At 41.6% G+C, this 16,557-nt stretch overlaps 1 protein-coding gene across 2 annotated transcripts in view; it reads right to left on the reverse strand.

Annotated features, from left to right (window-relative positions):
- The window catches only part of phf24 (PHD finger protein 24), a 95,706-nt gene that overhangs the window by 66,008 nt on the left and 13,141 nt on the right, over window positions 1–16,557 (reverse strand). For both annotated transcript variants that reach the window (XM_078956196.1, XM_078956197.1), the window contains exons 2-3: window positions 7,045–7,460; window positions 5–190 (exon numbers count right to left, since the gene is read on the reverse strand). In XM_078956196.1, the coding sequence (XP_078812322.1) occupies window positions 5–190; window positions 7,045–7,458 (600 nt within the window). In that variant the 5' untranslated portion in view covers window positions 7,459–7,460. The remainder of the gene's footprint in view (window positions 1–4; window positions 191–7,044; window positions 7,461–16,557) is intronic.

Consider the following 16,557-nt stretch of genomic DNA (forward strand, 5'->3'; position numbering starts at 1 on the left):
TCACACAATAGTAGCAGCTCCAACCAGTAACAGTGTGGGCCGTATCTCTCATCTCCTGCAGTGCCTCAGCTCGGAGGTAGCCCAATTCCCTCAGGCACCCGTCGTGGAAAACACGTGTGCAGATCCTGCAGGGGTAGAGGTCGTCTGCCGTCCACACCTCGCACACGTCGCACATCTCATTGCTCGGTGGCTGCAAGAGGACACAGAAATTCAAAACAAGATGGTTTTCTCTGTATCTAAATTTCTTCCAACACAAGACTTAAACATGTCCTTCTATATAAAAAAAAGACCTAATTTGTATTTACATTCTTTTGACTAAAATGCCAAGACTTTTTCCACCAGTACCTAGAATTTGGAATTGAGTGTCAATTCCGAATTCTTCCCAAGAATTGAGTCTCACATATCAGATAGTCTGCCCCAAAGGGAACTCACTGGCGGAAAGCATGTATTAAAGGTGAAAAGGTTTTTGAGGTTTGGAGCAAAAATATTATAAACCTATGGCCACAATACTGAAAGTGAATAAAAATGAAATTAAAGATTTAGATGAGCAAAGAGGTCTTTCAGAAATTCACCTGGCTCATATACTAAACATGATGTCTGGTGCTTTGCCCTTGCTCTGTCTCCCCCTCTGGTCACCAGCGGGAGCAGTTCCAAAGTGCTGAATGCACTTCATTTCCCAGCAATATCAGCATGCAGGTTCTGAGTGCCGCACACCTGACTTTCATTTGCCAAATGAATAAACCAACCATTCAGGGCTTTGCAACCACACAGAACAGCGGCATCTGGTGGCGGACTGGATATATAACATATGCTTCACCTAAGCTCCTTGTAACACTTCAATGTTGTCAATGATGATAACACGTTTCACGCTTCACTTCTGTGAAGAAGTGCTTGACACAGCAAAACACACATCACATGAAGAAAATAAACACAAGGCCAAAAAAAAAAAAAAAAAAAAGAAATTGTAAAACACTAATCTTGAACCCAGGATCTCTGGATGCAGATGCTGTGACTATTCCACTGAGCTATCTCTACTACTCCAATGACGTCTTGCCATCATATAGTCGTAGAAGTATTTTCCTTATAACGTTCATAGTGTATTGTCTTATTAGGAGAAACTGAGTTGAAACGATCCTTAGCCACAGTACGTTTTTTTTACCAGGAGACATGGTAAAGTGCAATGAACTGACGCTGATTTCAATACAGGGGAAACTATAGAACTCGTTGGGAAAAGTTCATTTGTTTGTATTTACAGATAATAGTGCCCAACTGTTCAAACACAAGTGACATCTGAACTGTGATTCGACCAAACAATACATTTGGCGCTTCATACGTCATCAACCACGGGATCTGCTCTAGTTGACACACGCCCCGAAACATTGTGCCGAACCACTCTGTTTCATGAAGGTGAAACAAGCACTGGAACGTCTGTGTCAAACGGGCCATCCCTCTTGCAATTTTTTTTTTTTTTTGCCACTCTGCCTTTTTTATCGAGTATTATATCTGGATCTGATCTTCTGTTTCCTGACCCTGACCCTGTTTGTGACACAGTTTGTCTGCCGCCTGCCCCGAATCTCGCCTGGATCCTGACTGTTTCTCCTATGATGCTCCCAGCTTCTCCACGTCTTGTTGCTAAAGCCCACCAATGGACCTCCAGATTGAGGGTCGCGGTCTGAGCCCGCTGACGTTCCCCATGCCGGGGGGGTCAGCTTCAATATCTGGTGGGTTGGGAGGAGTACAGCCTAGAGGAATGCTCCTGGGTTGCAGTTGACATCCTTCACCCCTCCCTGATCATCGACGCCTACCGATGTCACCCGAACAGACCAACACATATACCTGCTGATTGCTCCAAATCTCACCTGGATCCTGACTACTCCTGTTTCTTCTTTGATGATCCCATGCTCATTATCGATCTCTGACCTGGCCTGACCCTGATTTAGCTTTGTGGACTTTTAGCCGATCTAATAAACTTGCTGCAATTGGAACCAGCTGTCTCCCTGTTTTGTGACAATAAGCTTCTTCAAGCATAGCAAATTACAAAAGCAACATTTTTAATTAAATAATCATATTTTTTAATCCTTTCATTTTTGATAGCCTTCCAGGTGTTTTGGCCTCCTTCCAAAAACTCCTACCCCTCCCCCATATAAAATGTTCTTGCTCCACCCCTGCAAAATGTCATTTTGAATTAATTTAGAGTAAGACATAGTTGATATTAACTTGTCTACTGAAAGTGCTTCGTTATCCTCAGCATCATACAAAATTTTACAAGCACAAGTCAAAGCATGCTCCCTCAGCTGCTAGTCAGCACTACACTGCATACAGTCACCCCCTAGAGCCAATCAGAGCAGCCCGCCCACAAACACTTACTGTGTAGAACCCTCGCTAACAACATACCACAGCTGATGTGTATAAAAGAGAACTGCAGAAAACAATGTCAAACTCATAGTTTTTTTTTTTGTTTTACAGAATGCCTGAATTTCTGTATCATAATGATTGAGAGGAAAGAGAAAAAGAGATTACCTCCTGCGGTTGCCATAGAGATTCTTTAACATCTTGCAGTCAATTTTTTGGCATGGCAGAGGTATTGGAAGACTGTGTCTCTAAACTCGTATTTGAAGTTATTTATGCACAGGTTATTTTGGTTTAAATGTGTTTTTTTAAAGATGAATTAAAACTGAATTTTCTCCGGGTTATGTATGGAATTAGAAACATTTTTCCAATAATATGTTATATTTTTGTTAGGTTACATTTTGTTTTGTTCAAAGTTAAAATTAAATCAACACAACAAATCCAAATCTTATTTAACCTTCAATTTTTGTTTGTTGAAGAAAAAAAGATAATCATTAAATATTTATAAACCTGAAAAGAATACACTTCAACTTTAGCAACCTTGATGGTAAAATAAGTAACTCCGGGCTTATTGGTCAATGGTGTAGCACTCTGACAAATAATGTCATCGAAGTGCAAAATTTTACATTTATTAATTATTATTGGTGGTATTAATAAGAATGATACAGTGGCGCATATTGATACAGTGGCACATATTGATGAAGAGTAAATTTGCCGAAGCACAGATCTCCACTGATCATCGTTAATGTTTACATGGAGCTCTTCTGACCAAGCCACGCGTAGATGGTCAGATGTTGCATTGAGAGTCGATAATAAAAGGTTATAATTTTTGATATTGTACCCTTCAGAGAGGGATTGATCCCCATGAAAGTATCAATCATGGTTGCCATTGGGACACTGGAAGGGTCAGGGAAGTGACGACAAATAACGTTAAGAGCCTGCAGTTACCTGAAGAAGTGAGTGTTGGGCAGATTAAACATTTTAGTAGTAGTGTGCACCCAGGGCTACCATAAGGGGAACAGGGACGGGGAGAAAAAGGTAAGTTACAGTAAATGAATGACGTGTTTGCGGATCGGTGTATGCGCGTTAATGCACCGTCACAAAGTCTTTTACTGAAACTAGACCACGACTTCTCCACAGGGCAAAAGTCTTATCAGTAAATGATGGAAGAAACAGAGGGTTAAGATAGAGTGGCAACCTAAGAGATATTTTTGGAATCCAAGGTGCTGTTTGACCTGAATCCATATATTTAAATAATGCTTAACTATGCTGTTATCAGTATAAGATATGGGAGATAATTTAAGAGGAAAACACAAAAGAGAGAGTAGTGTAGCAGAAGCAGATTTACAAATTCAAATTCAAATTACTTTTATTTATATAGAACCTTGTTTTGTCTTGTTTTTCGTTTTAGTTCTTGTTCTGTCTTGTTTGGTTCTGTTTCCTGTTTTATTTTGAAAGGTTTCCTGTCTTGTTTCTTGAGTTTAACTTCCTTTGGTCCCCATCTGCCCTGATCGTTTTCACCTGTGTCTTGTCTGCCCTGTCTGTATTTAAGTCTTGTCTCTGCCTTCCTCCTGTGCTGGTCCATTAGCCTTTGTCTCGGTGTTAATGTCTTCATGCCATGTTCCTTGTTTCATGCCACGCCACAGTGAGTTTTTGTTTTTGGTTTTGTCATCCTGCTCTGCAGCGCCTTTTGTTTTGTATTAAACCCTCTAGTCCCTGATCCTCGTGCCTCCGCCTCTGCATCTGGGTCCTACCGGCTCTCGAGCCTCCCCCCTCACGCCGTGACATATAGGTTCTTTTGTTATTTTGACTAATTAATTTATTATTTTGCTGGTATATTATGAACTGAAATGCGCTTTAAATTGAAAAGCCATTCCATTGAATGGAAACGCACACTTATGTGCCTTTTTCTCCTGTGCTTGTTCAAGTGCTAATAATTCACTTGAAAGTTTTTAATATGAACTGAATTAGAATGAATTGAATTATGAACTGAATCACAATGAATTGAATGATGAACTGAATGTGTATTGTACAATGCCGGAGCTTTAAATGACAATCTATTTACCTAACTGTAATACAATTTTATATTTTTGTATTTAGAGGAAGATCTTGTGTGCACACAGAAAGTAATTAATTTTTTAATTTTTAAAATTAAATTCAATTAATTCACTCCCCTTCACTGGACACCTGCTTCTGGAATTATCAATCCCTGTCTGGGTTGTATGGACGATGCATAAACTGATTTGGATACACTGGATCACTAAAAGGACTATTTGTGAATAATCAAACACTGTACTTTCCTGGCTTTGTGCTTTCCCTATTTTTCATAGTATTACATGTTATGTCTGTATTTTTTTTGTGTCAAATCATTACAAAGTATTTTTTCAAAGCAAATATTGCATTCCACCTCTCTCCTTGAGCCATTCATGATTTTCAGATCACTAGTCCACGATATATTTGCTACACCATCTCCACAGCCCTCCACTCAGCCCTCACCCACCTGGAAATCAAAGACTCTCTTGTCAGATTGCTGTTCATTGACTTCAGCTCCGCCTTCAATACCGTTATCCCCCAGCAGCTCATCCACAATCTTGCACTCAACACCTCCCTGTGTAACTGGCTGTTGGACTTTCTGAGAGGGTGACCACAGGCAGTTTGTGTCAGCAAGAACACCTCCAGCAACATCACAGTGAACACAGGGGTCCCCCAAGGCTGTGTGCTGAGCCCTCTTCTCTTCACTCTCCTGACTCATGACTGCACCCCAACATCAAGCTCCAGTCTATTCATCAAGTTTGCGGATGACACAACAGTGGTGGATCTCATCAACAACAACGGTGAGACCACCTACAGGAGTGAGATGAGCAGGCTGGCTCTGTGGTGCAAAGACAACAATCTCCACCTGCATGTGGAGAAGACAAAGGAGATGGTTGTGGACTTCAGGAGAACTCACATCCAGCACGCTCCACTGATCATCAATGGTGCTGCTGTGAAAAGGGTGAACTGCACCAAGTTCCTGGGGGTGCCACATTTCCGACGATCACAACACTGCATCACTGGCCAAGAAAGCCCAACAACGGTTGGGCTGAACATGCTGATCAGGAAGGCGGGTTCAGACAGCTCCGCTCGAAAACTGCCAGATACTGGAAATCCTTCATACCCAATACCATTAAAGCTGTACAATAACTCATACCATAACCCTTGCACATCCTTTCTTTTTTTTTTTTCTTTTGCATATTTTTTTTCTTACCTGAACTGTCTGTAAATACCTTTTTATATTTTACTACCTTATTGTTTACATTTATGTTACATTTTTGTTTTTTATATTATTCTTATTGTTTTTCCTTTCTTATGTTTACAATGCTGTCATTTGCTATGGTAACGAACAAATTTCCCACATGTGGGATCAATAAAGTTATTCTGATTCTAACTTCTTCCGCAAACGGAAGAGGGCCAGAGCTCCTCCCCCATCATGCAGACCTTCTACAGAGGTGCCATCGAGAGCATCCTGACCAGCTGCATCACTGTGTGGTACGGAGCCTGCACCGTGCACTGTGAAAACAACTGAAAAGATCATTGGTGTCCATCTCACTGGCCTCTCGGACATTTATCAATCCCGCCTCACCCGCAGCCATCAGGATTTGAGGGGACCCTTCATATCCATCCCAGAGAGACTTCAGCCTGCTCCCATCAGGGAGGAGACTGGAAAGTCTCCAGGCCAGAACCAGCAGACTCAAGGACAGTTTCCTCTGCCCCCTCCACTCCCTGCTACAAACTTACACTGAAATACTTTCACACCTGCATCAGAATATCATCCTCACCAAAGACTGCCATCACAGACTCATGTACTACTGTTCTTAGCACGGTTATCACTTTAAACTGTCACTTTAACCATCTCTTTGCTCTTTGCACTATTTAGATTGCCGTTATTCTTCTTATTATAATTTGTATTTTATTTATTTTATTTTATTTTTTTATAAGCTGCTTGCACTGAGGGCAGAGAGGAAAGTAATTTAATCTGTGCTGTATGTCACGTGTATGCAACTTATTTGACAATATAGCTGACTTTGACTTTAAACATGACTTTGATTTAGGGCCCCTTGGTGGGGAGGGTGTTTGGACATCACCATGAGTAAACAGGAGATGTCCTCTCAGTGCCTAACCCACCAATTTTAACTGCACCCCTTAGAACACACACTGTTAAGCCCTCAAAAACATATACACTCCAACACACATACATGCACACGCTCACAAACACGTACACACACATTTCACAAGGAAGGTGGGACCTTGGCCTCCATTGCAGCAATTGGGGTTATAATTAATCATAATAAAAAGTCGTGATTTTCAGTTTGGTTATTTAATAGAGTTCTCTGCAATTTGGTCTTCTATTAATCACCTTTTCTGATAAATTCTAAATAATACAAAACTTTTGCCTTTTTCACGGGGTAAAAATATATTTTCTTAAATCAAGTCAAAACCTGCTAACATTATACATTATCTAAAATACTCTTTTGGAGAAAAAAAAAGTGTTTTTATAAATTTAGAAATAGCCTTTCCATTGTTTTATTGTTTACCTTTCAGGGTTGTTTTTTTTTTTTGTCTTAGTAATACAAAAAGTAAGCAAACAAAGGTTTTTAGCTGTAACAAGTTTAAGGGTATTCACAAAGTGATAACAGGAACAGCTTTTTTTAGTACCTGCTCTTTCTCATCCAGCTGAATCTCAACAGGCTGGTCATCGTCTGCTTCCCTCTTCGGTCGCACAAAAGTAGGAGGCGTTAACGAACAAGTCTTGTTAAGCTCCTCTGGCTCCCTTCCTTTCCCGTCCCGTAACCTGGACCAAGCCTCCTCATTGACCTTGCATTCATCTCTCACTGGCGCTGCGGCCTGCTGGGAAGTTGAGGGACCCTCAGTCTTATCTGAGTCATCTTTTTCTGCCTCCGCCGTATTCTTCTCCTCTGAAGTGGCTGAAATCTGTCCAGGGTTTTCCTCTGTTTCTGCATCTGTCTGTTTAGATGCCCGATCCTTAAGATTTGACTGGAACGCAGAGACGACCGCTGTGCATTTCTGAACCTTCTCCACCTGCTGCTTCTTTGACATGAGGACTCCCATGGCTGCCGACACAAGAACAGAAGCCGTAAAGTCTTTAAAAATCTGAGCAAATAATAGAGAGAATCATACAAGATCATGCAACATGGAATGGAGGAAACAATTTAATTCAAAACTAGTTTGTATATGTAGAAAACCCATAATTAGTTTGAACAAACTTCCACATCTACATTTGCATGTATCTGTATGAAGACAATGTGGGGTCACATGACTTGACCATTAAATCTAAAGCTACGTTTTGCACTTCCAATTCCTATAAAAACGCACGAAAAAAACATTTTGGGCTTCTGTGTTTAAAACTCTTGTATTCACGTGTAACTATGGAATTTTTTCCAACTGTTTTCAGGCTCTATGTACAAAACACAGGCCATTTAACGCATGTTACATGTTAAACCAGGTCAAACTTTGTCCAATAATGAACTCAGATTTGGTAGTGAGTTTGGTTTATCTGATAAACTCAGACACAGTGGTGACACTCCTGACATCTGTATTTGTTTTTCAAATAAAGATAAACCACCTCCTGATATGACGGTGATCTAAATCTGCCATTGCAAGGATGATAGAAATGAAGTGAACTGTTTGTGCCCAAATCAGGAGATATGCACCACTTTGACATTTTCTACCAACCTTTCAACTGTAGGTGGTGGACATGTGCAAGTAAACAGTAAAAAAAAAAAAGCCCCTCGTTGCTTGTCCAGTGTGAACATCATGGGTTAAACACACGTTTAAGAATTCAAGCTTTGAGTGTTCTTGACTGTGTATCAAATGCCTGGAGTGTAAGTAGCTTGAGGTTTGGACCGAAGAGCTGCTCAACCCAACAAGCTACAGACACCTTTTCCAAACCTGTAGTCACTTACTTTTTTAGCCTGATTCTCTAAAATTGGAAAGAAAAACGTAATTAATTAATCTGTCAAAACTAAAAAAAAAAATCACTATTGTTTGTTTATGAACTTTATTTTTAGTTTAGTTCTTAGAAGGAGGACAATGGATCTTTTCCATCCATCTGTCATAGTTGTCCTAGCACATCCTGGGTCTTCCTATGGGCCACCTCCCAGTGGGACATGTCTGGAAGACTGGCTTGACTGGGAAAAGGAAGGCATTCAAAAAATGCCTTCAGAAACCACATTTGCCTGGTGTGTGGGATCTTATCCTTTTGGTTATGACTCAACAGAACAATACGACATCTCCATTCCTGAGGATTCTGCACCAATCAATATGTCAACCTCACACACAATCCTTCACTTAATCATGAACAAGAACTCAAAATACTTGAGCTTGTTCAAATAGGGCAATAGCTCTCCAGCTACCCATAGAGGGCAAACTACTTTTTTCGGTAAAGAACCATGGTCTCCGACTTGGAGGTGCTAATGCTCATTTCAGCTGCACAACTTTGAACTGCCACTGCGCACACTGAAGGTCTTGGTTTAATTAAACCAGCACAACAAAATTACATCAAGAAAGGAGAGACAAAATCATGCAGTCCCAAAACCAAACTCCCTTCAATCCTTGGCTGCACCTACAAACTCTGTCCATAAAAATTGCAAAGAAAACAAGTAACAAAGGGCACCACTACCAGAGTCCACCGTATTACAGTCCATTGTATTATCTACCAGCAAAAGGAGACAATACGGTCCTCGGTAGGTGGCACCGGATCTCAGAAAATTTCCCATAAAACACCTCAAGGGACAAGATTAAAATCTTTTTCAAAACATGCTCCAGCCAGACCCAGGAGGCCCAATACAAAGCTACTGTACTTTTTCCCAGGAAGAAAAAAAATATATAAAGGTCTAAAGCAAGGGTCCCCAAATTGCGGCCCGGGGGCCGGACCCGGCCTGCCCATGCATTTGACCCGGCCCCCTAAATGATAACAGAGAGGGACCCTTTTTCTTTTCTTTTTGTTGCGTTTTTAAAAAAATATTTTTTTTTTTGCATTGCTACGTGATCGAGACTCATGGATGCATGGAAAAGTGAAGCATGGTGAACTTAATCCCTGGAATTGTTGCCACACATCAAATGTTAGCCAACCTAAAAATGTTGCTACTGCAACCTCACTTTGCCCCAGTCGTAGAACTGCCAAATGGCTCTCTGAGGCGACTGGAACAGACCCCCAATCAGAACGGAAAAATTACAAAAAGGCTAGGGAAGAGAAGATTTGATCCAGAATGCAGGGTATTTAAACTGTGGTGGATAAACAAGTATTTTTTTGTCAACATGAAGAAAAGGCTGTTTGTATCATCTGCCAATAGTCGGTGGCGATATTCAAAGAAGATAATCTATACTGACATTATGAATCCTGTCACAAAGAGAAATATGATAGCTCACAAATGTGAGCAGACAAACTCTCAAAGCTTTTATAGCTATTAAGCAATTAAGTTATTATATGTTTGCGGATTCTTATTATTTTCTTTTTTTGGTAAGGAACCCAGAGAGGATTATTTGATATGAGATTGGGTTATTTATATTTGGTTACGTGTGGCTTTCTGGGAAACAATAAATATTTACATTTAGGCAACCCTGCAACTGTCACACTTTTTCTGTTTCAAACTGACCCTGGCCCCCAATGAAATGGAAAGGTCACGTGGCCCTCACTGAAAAAAGTTTGGGGACCCATGGTCTAAAGCCTTTTTTTTTCAGCTAGTCCCAGAATGCGAAACAACCTGCTCATCAAATTTGCACAGAGAGAGTGAAGCCCTTTAAATCTCAACCCACTTTTATTCAGGGACTTACCAGTGGCAGTTTTTTTTTCTTCTACTGTTTTCCTCTTTTTTGTTCTTTTTTTAATAATGTTTAAAAGCTTCTAAAAAGCTTTATCAGTATTTTAAAAGCTATCTTAAGCGTTTTAGAATAATTTAATTTTTTTAATTCTACCATGTTGGTGCACAATCAGGGGAAAGCAGATGATAACTGATTGTTATCAGTGTTAAGTATATAAATAGATATTGCTGACTGTGCTGTAAAGTCAGATTAAAGAAAAAGTAATTTATCATGTTCCTGCAAGGGAGCTGCATCTGCACTGTTGATAAGGGGCAGCAAGCTTATATCTGTGATTACTTACTATGAATCAGGGGTTGCTTGTTGGACACATCTTCACCCTGAAATTTGAGCTCATCCATCCAAGATAAGTGCCTGTTTGAGACTTAATTACATTTATGTGAAGTGAAATGTGAGTATTTTCTTCTGTTCCTTCCCAAATTACATCTTTAAAAGCCTCTTAGACCTCATGTCACCAACAATCATGTTTTTTCATAGATAATAGGTGCTGCAAAACGTTTCCCTATCATGAGACTTCACTACAGTTCTATACTTCCTGAGCTGTCTGTTTTTCAACTTGATCTGAACTTTTCAGCCACAGGTTCACTATTGAGCAAAACCACAGTCTGGTGGGTAAGTCTGATGGGTGCCAATCAGGGGTTTAGTGATAATTGAAGTGTTGGAGCACATGCTCCATCCAGCAATATTTGGATGTCACTTTTGCAATTTGGATGTCACTTTGCTATTGAATGTCACTTTTGCTATTTGGATGTCATTTTGCTGCTTCAGACAAAATAATTTCTCCATTGTGGGAGAAATAAAGTCTTATCTTATCTTATGAAAGTGAGTGTATAATGTGTGTATGGACACATGCAAGTGTGGCAGTGACTTTGCATACTGGTTGTTTTGTTTGTTTAGCCCTTTCTTTTACCAAGATCTAAAATAAACACCAGGCAACCCAGACACCAGCTACAACAGTTAAGTGAAGTACCCCCTGAAGGTCTCCTGGAAACTGTGAATAAAGCTTTGAGGGCAATTCCTACCAAAACAATAACAGAAATCAGTAAACTGGTTTACACTCCAGCAGCAGTGATGCTTGAAATGCTTAGCTATAAGAGCAACCGTGGGAGAAAACACTACCTACCATGGAAGCAACAGTTTGGGGCTAAAATCGAAGCAGCTTGGGGGAACGTGAGTTAGTTGCAAAATAGGTGCAATGAAAAAAAAGTGCCTAAGAGATGCAGCCAGATGCTCATACCTGATGAATTGGAAACTGCCAAACAAAGGCTCCTTGCCTTGAACAGTCGCCTAAAGAGGTACACAAGAGACAATGAAGCCAGACAGATAAACAGGCTGTACGCAAATCAACCTGCGAAAGCGTAATACCAGTGGCGGGGAAAAAACAGCAGAGCAGACCCACCAATGCTGGAAACTGAACAGTACTGGAAATGTATATGGGAGAAAGTGACAGCTCATAACAGCAATGCGTAACCCTTGTGCTATCCTAGGCACTTTGACATTGGGAGTGGGGTCATTTAGACCCCACTACACAGTGCGCTGAACCTTTTTTCTTCAATGATTTGTGATCTTCACTGGTGTCCATGGATTACATAAAATCTTTCCACCTTTATCCACCATTGACATGGTAGGGAGAACAGGTCAAAGTAAGGGTGGGGTCATCTAAGATAGCACAAAGGTTAATGGATGGTCTTTCTGAGAAAAGTATGCAGCAACCTCCCTGAACAGAATCCAGTAACCATTATAGTGACAGGCATCCAATAAAATAATCAGATGCACTCGAGGTTGAATTTTTAATTGGAGTTTGCCCCACTGTCGATGTTTTCATCGGTGATGTGCAGATGAAATGTCTTTTGGACACTGGTGCAAGCATGTCAACAATCACTGAGTCATTTCTCAACAAACGTTTCCTTCCTTCTTTGAAACATTGAGAACAGCTTTTAGCTCTCTGCAGCAAATGGTTTAACTATACTTTATTTGGGCTATTTGGAAAGAGATGTACACGCATTTGGTGTGACCGTAAAAGTAGAGGGATCCTTGTAGTCAAAAATCCTGAGACTGGCTTTATGAGGCTAAGTAGAAATGCTGTCCCCTGCATTTTGGGGATAAACGTGATTAAGTGTTTTCATGAGTGTGAAGTTTATGGTTATAAATTGTGCAGTTATTTGGACCACGATGCATGGGAAAATGCCTTCAGTGTTTGCCAGTCTCAACAGGCTGGTTAAGCAAGCACATATGTTTAATCCACTGTTCCTTTTACCTGCCCAGCTGGTCTGCTTTGTTTTGTCCTAGCATCTTACAATTTGTTTTTGTTTTTTTTTGTTTGTTTTTTTAACTTGTCCTGTCCAACAGCTAGGCAAACAGATGAGAGCTGAGGGCCTCTTGTGTTGGACATATTTTATTTTAACAAGAGGGGTTATTCATCTTCAGACAAACCAAAGGTATGTCTGAATAAACCCCTTTTGTAATTGAGGCCAAACTTTATTAATTTCAATCATGTTTGAAAATCTTTGGTGTTGGACCGGACGGAAAAGGAAAGAGGGGAAGAAGAGAGAGGGACGTTAGAGAGAGGGGGGGGTAGGAGGGTGATAATAGGAGGGGAAGGGGGGTAAGACCATGAAGTAGCATAGAGCAGACAGGTTTACTGGTTGTTTATCACTACGGTACGGTTCAAATGTAGTACAAAAAGGGCGGGGCCTGTTCACACACACTCAAACATTATCAACACACCTGCTAGCTGCAAAAATGTCCACATGTCAACATGTACACAAAACAGATAGTGTTCACGAACGCATACCTATGCCTTTAAACCAACTAGTGTGAAATCTTTCATTCATTCAATCATGCAAACTATTAGTGCAAAGGTGAGCTAACACCAGTGCTCAAGTGAGTGTTTATGTTCTTCTAAAATGGATGGTGGAATGTGAAAAGAAGGAGGAGGAGCGCCCAGCCACCCCCACACCCAGACCCCCGCCGCAGCAGCAGCGGCAGCCGGAATTCCCCCAACGCCATACGGGAACAGGCAGGGAACAACCGCCCCCCGGGCGACCAAGACCGCCACCCAGGCCAGGGCCAGCAAGACCGCCGCGAGGCCCCCAGAGCCAGAGAGCAGGGAGGCGCGGAGGGAAAGAGAGCGCCGCCCCAGCCCAGCCAGGAAAGCAGCCCCCCCGCCGCGCCGGAAGAGCCCAACGCAGGGCCCCACCGGAGAGGGACGCCCACACCCCCAGACGAGCACCCCACCAGCATCTTACAATTTGGCCACACCTCCTTAGATGCTTTTGCCCTTGTGGAGGCACTTAGCGTGGAAGAAGGGGGTTTGCCAGAGGTACGACTGCTGTTGGTCCACTCTGGAAGCGGATTTGTTTTGGTGGAGCCAAGGACGGTTTTCCACAGCTCGCTCGGGGAGACCGATTAGATTAAATTCATTTGGGCGCCAGCAGGTTGTTTTGTTCTGCTGGCAGAGTCCTTGGCAGGCCCTGCAGTGTTGAGGCAGATTTGATTGAAATGAAAGTGGGTGAATTTAGCCCAGTCTTCCCTCAATCTGGGCAGAAACTCGCTCCAAGGTAGCTTCCATCCTCCGCACAAGTTCAGGGGTCTCAAGCAATCTGCTGAAGTGGGCAAGACAAGCACAGAGCTTTTGATCCGCAGGTGAATAAACTTTACCCAGAGCCTTTACTTCTTTCCGTCTTCCGCTCCCAGACCGCCCAATAAATCAGAAATGACAATTGAGAGAAATCCAATTATCAGAAATCCAAATAGGTACACATCCATGACGTCTTCCACAGACAGCTGGGCCAGGCACACCAGCCTGCACTTGCCCCATTGGTTGATGGTGTATCCAGCCGTATGGGTCAGTCTGGTCAGGAAGGGTCCACTTTCCCGTTCCTTAGAGTGGAGAAAACTTTGTGGATCAAATTCAGAGACCAGCTGATCAGATCCATATTCAGAGTGGGAAAAAGCAGTGGTTTCAGGAGGATGAAAAATGTAGCTCTAGGGCAGACAGGACAAAAAGCCCTGGATGGGCGAGAGGCCAGAGGAGCGAGAGGAAAACATGTCTGTCCTCAGCGAGAGTCAGAAAGCAACAGATGTGGAACTTAAGACGCAAAGCCGTCTCTGTTCATTACACTGTGGGGATATTTTGCCACTGGGTACACCTGGCATCAGCTTTGAATACCTGGCATCAGCTTTGAACATGTTAGTCCAGGAGAGGAAAGGGTTGCGGTACAGGAGCATGTCGGTGTGATGACTGAACAGCTGAGAGTGGCATCAGAGGTAGGGGTGTAAGAAAAAATTGATTCGGCAAAATATCGTGATATTTCATTTGGTGATACTTGTATCGATTCAAAATGCTGTCAGGACAATATTTCATTAATTATTTGTGAGCGTCCTTCAGTGTCTGACTCTTGTTGTCCACTTCACCCTCCGACCACTAGTTGGCAGCAGAGCACACACAGCCTCTTGGAGCAGCTGTACTCCACACAAAACAACAGGAAGACTGCAGCCAGAGGCAGCGTGTTCTGTTGTTATGAGACATAAACTACTTTGTTTTTACTTGGGATGGGTACCAATCAGAAACTCTGTGCCATGTTGCTGCCAGTAACATATAACAGTGTTTTTCAACCAGTGTGCCGCGGCACACTAGTGTGCCGTGGGAGATGGTCAAGTGCGCCGTGGAGAAATTGCCCTCATTCACTGATCTTAAAACATTTTTCATCTCCAGGATTTCAGCTCTGTGTTCATCCAAACAGGCCCTGATAAAACACTGAGTATTTAGGAATATAAAAGATCTTAAAATTACTTTTCTTTGTGTTTATTTAATTCTATTAAAGACATTTTGATCAGAATCACGGTACCGCGATTTAGCTGCAGCTATAACTGTGAAAGGAAAAGTCGCGCCCCTTTAACTGTCTCCGCCAATCATTCTTGAAGGCTTAATCACATGTCATCAGTCTGACCAATCAGAAGTGGTTGAAGTCTTCACTTCCTTGTTCTTAATTCTGCTGATAAAGTCGCTCAGTTCTTACAAAAATACCAGCTAAAGCTCGTCTTTAGCTGGTTGTTCATCTCTTAGAAAAAAACAGCCGCAACTTCCTGCTTTTTCTGCCACAATTATCACAAAAATCCACGTGAGATTGCGGGGGGGGGGGGTTGTCGATCAATACAGACCATGAATTTCTGCTTTTTTTTTTTTTGGATGCTGGTGTGCCGCGGGATTTTTGTCAGGGTTAATGTGTGCCGTGGCTCAAAAAAGGTTGAAAAACACTGACATATAAAAACGCAGATTGAGGTGCTTTTTAGCGGCTCAGATAAAAACAAAAAGCAGTGCAGCTGCGCAGCGGCTAATCCACTTAGCATCGGCTAAAATGCTATCGGCTAAGCAGTCCAAAGTTCTGCAGAACCTCCCAGCAATAGATTCTAATTCAGCGACCTGGATGGATCAGAGGGATGTGTACAACACTCTGAAATAAGGCAGACCTACTAGCGATCAGCGTTACTAGTTTACTACCGCGTATGAGAAAGCGTGGCTGCAACGATGCAGTGCAGATTGATATGTAAACAAAGTCCCTTTGCCACATTAAAGCACCTTTCCTTCATTCTGTCCTGCTGCCTCATCATCACACTTCATTGTTTCTGGAAAGAATCCCCCCCGTTATTTTATCTTTGAAGCACCATTCAGGCTCCTGAACCATTTAAAAGTATTGGAGAAGCTCCATTAAGCAATATTGAAGATAAACAGCATTTTATTTCCCCAATAGAAATTTATTGGTTAAGGCACATTCATTCTTTGTTTTTTCTTACACTGAAAAATATTTTGTTGTGGAAATCAGACAATGTTGACTGTTCCCTTTCTATATTTTTAGTTACCAAAATAAAAGCACTATTAATGTGTTTGGGTAAAAGCAACTTATATGAGATACAGTTGGAGTGTTTAACATTGTGCTCATAAAATAAACTGAATTTGGTAATTTTATTACAACGGAAGACATTTTGAAATTCAGGTAGAGTTTTTTCAGTCAGATTTAAAAAAAAAGAAAATATGTGTTCTTAAATAAAAAAATTTCTCAGACACGGTTTGTTAAGTTTTCTCAGTCACCGTGTCTGAGAAAAAATTATAATTTAACAACACAGTTTAAACTTGTAGACACAATGAACTTAATTGAATTAAAAAGAAAATATGTTTCGGGAAAATATCGGGATACATAACGTATCGCGGGGCGCATATCGGGATACGTATAGGCAGACTCTTGCCAATACACACCCCTATTCAGAGGTGAGCAATCTTAACTTCAAGGGACTTACCATAACCTGTTGCGCACACTGCGTCCGCACCAG

This window comes from Oryzias latipes, chromosome 12 (assembly GCF_053564925.1).
Source record: "Oryzias latipes strain Hd-rR chromosome 12, Olatipes_Hd-rR_3.1".
In the NCBI taxonomy this organism is placed as follows: domain Eukaryota; kingdom Metazoa; phylum Chordata; class Actinopteri; order Beloniformes; family Adrianichthyidae; genus Oryzias; species Oryzias latipes.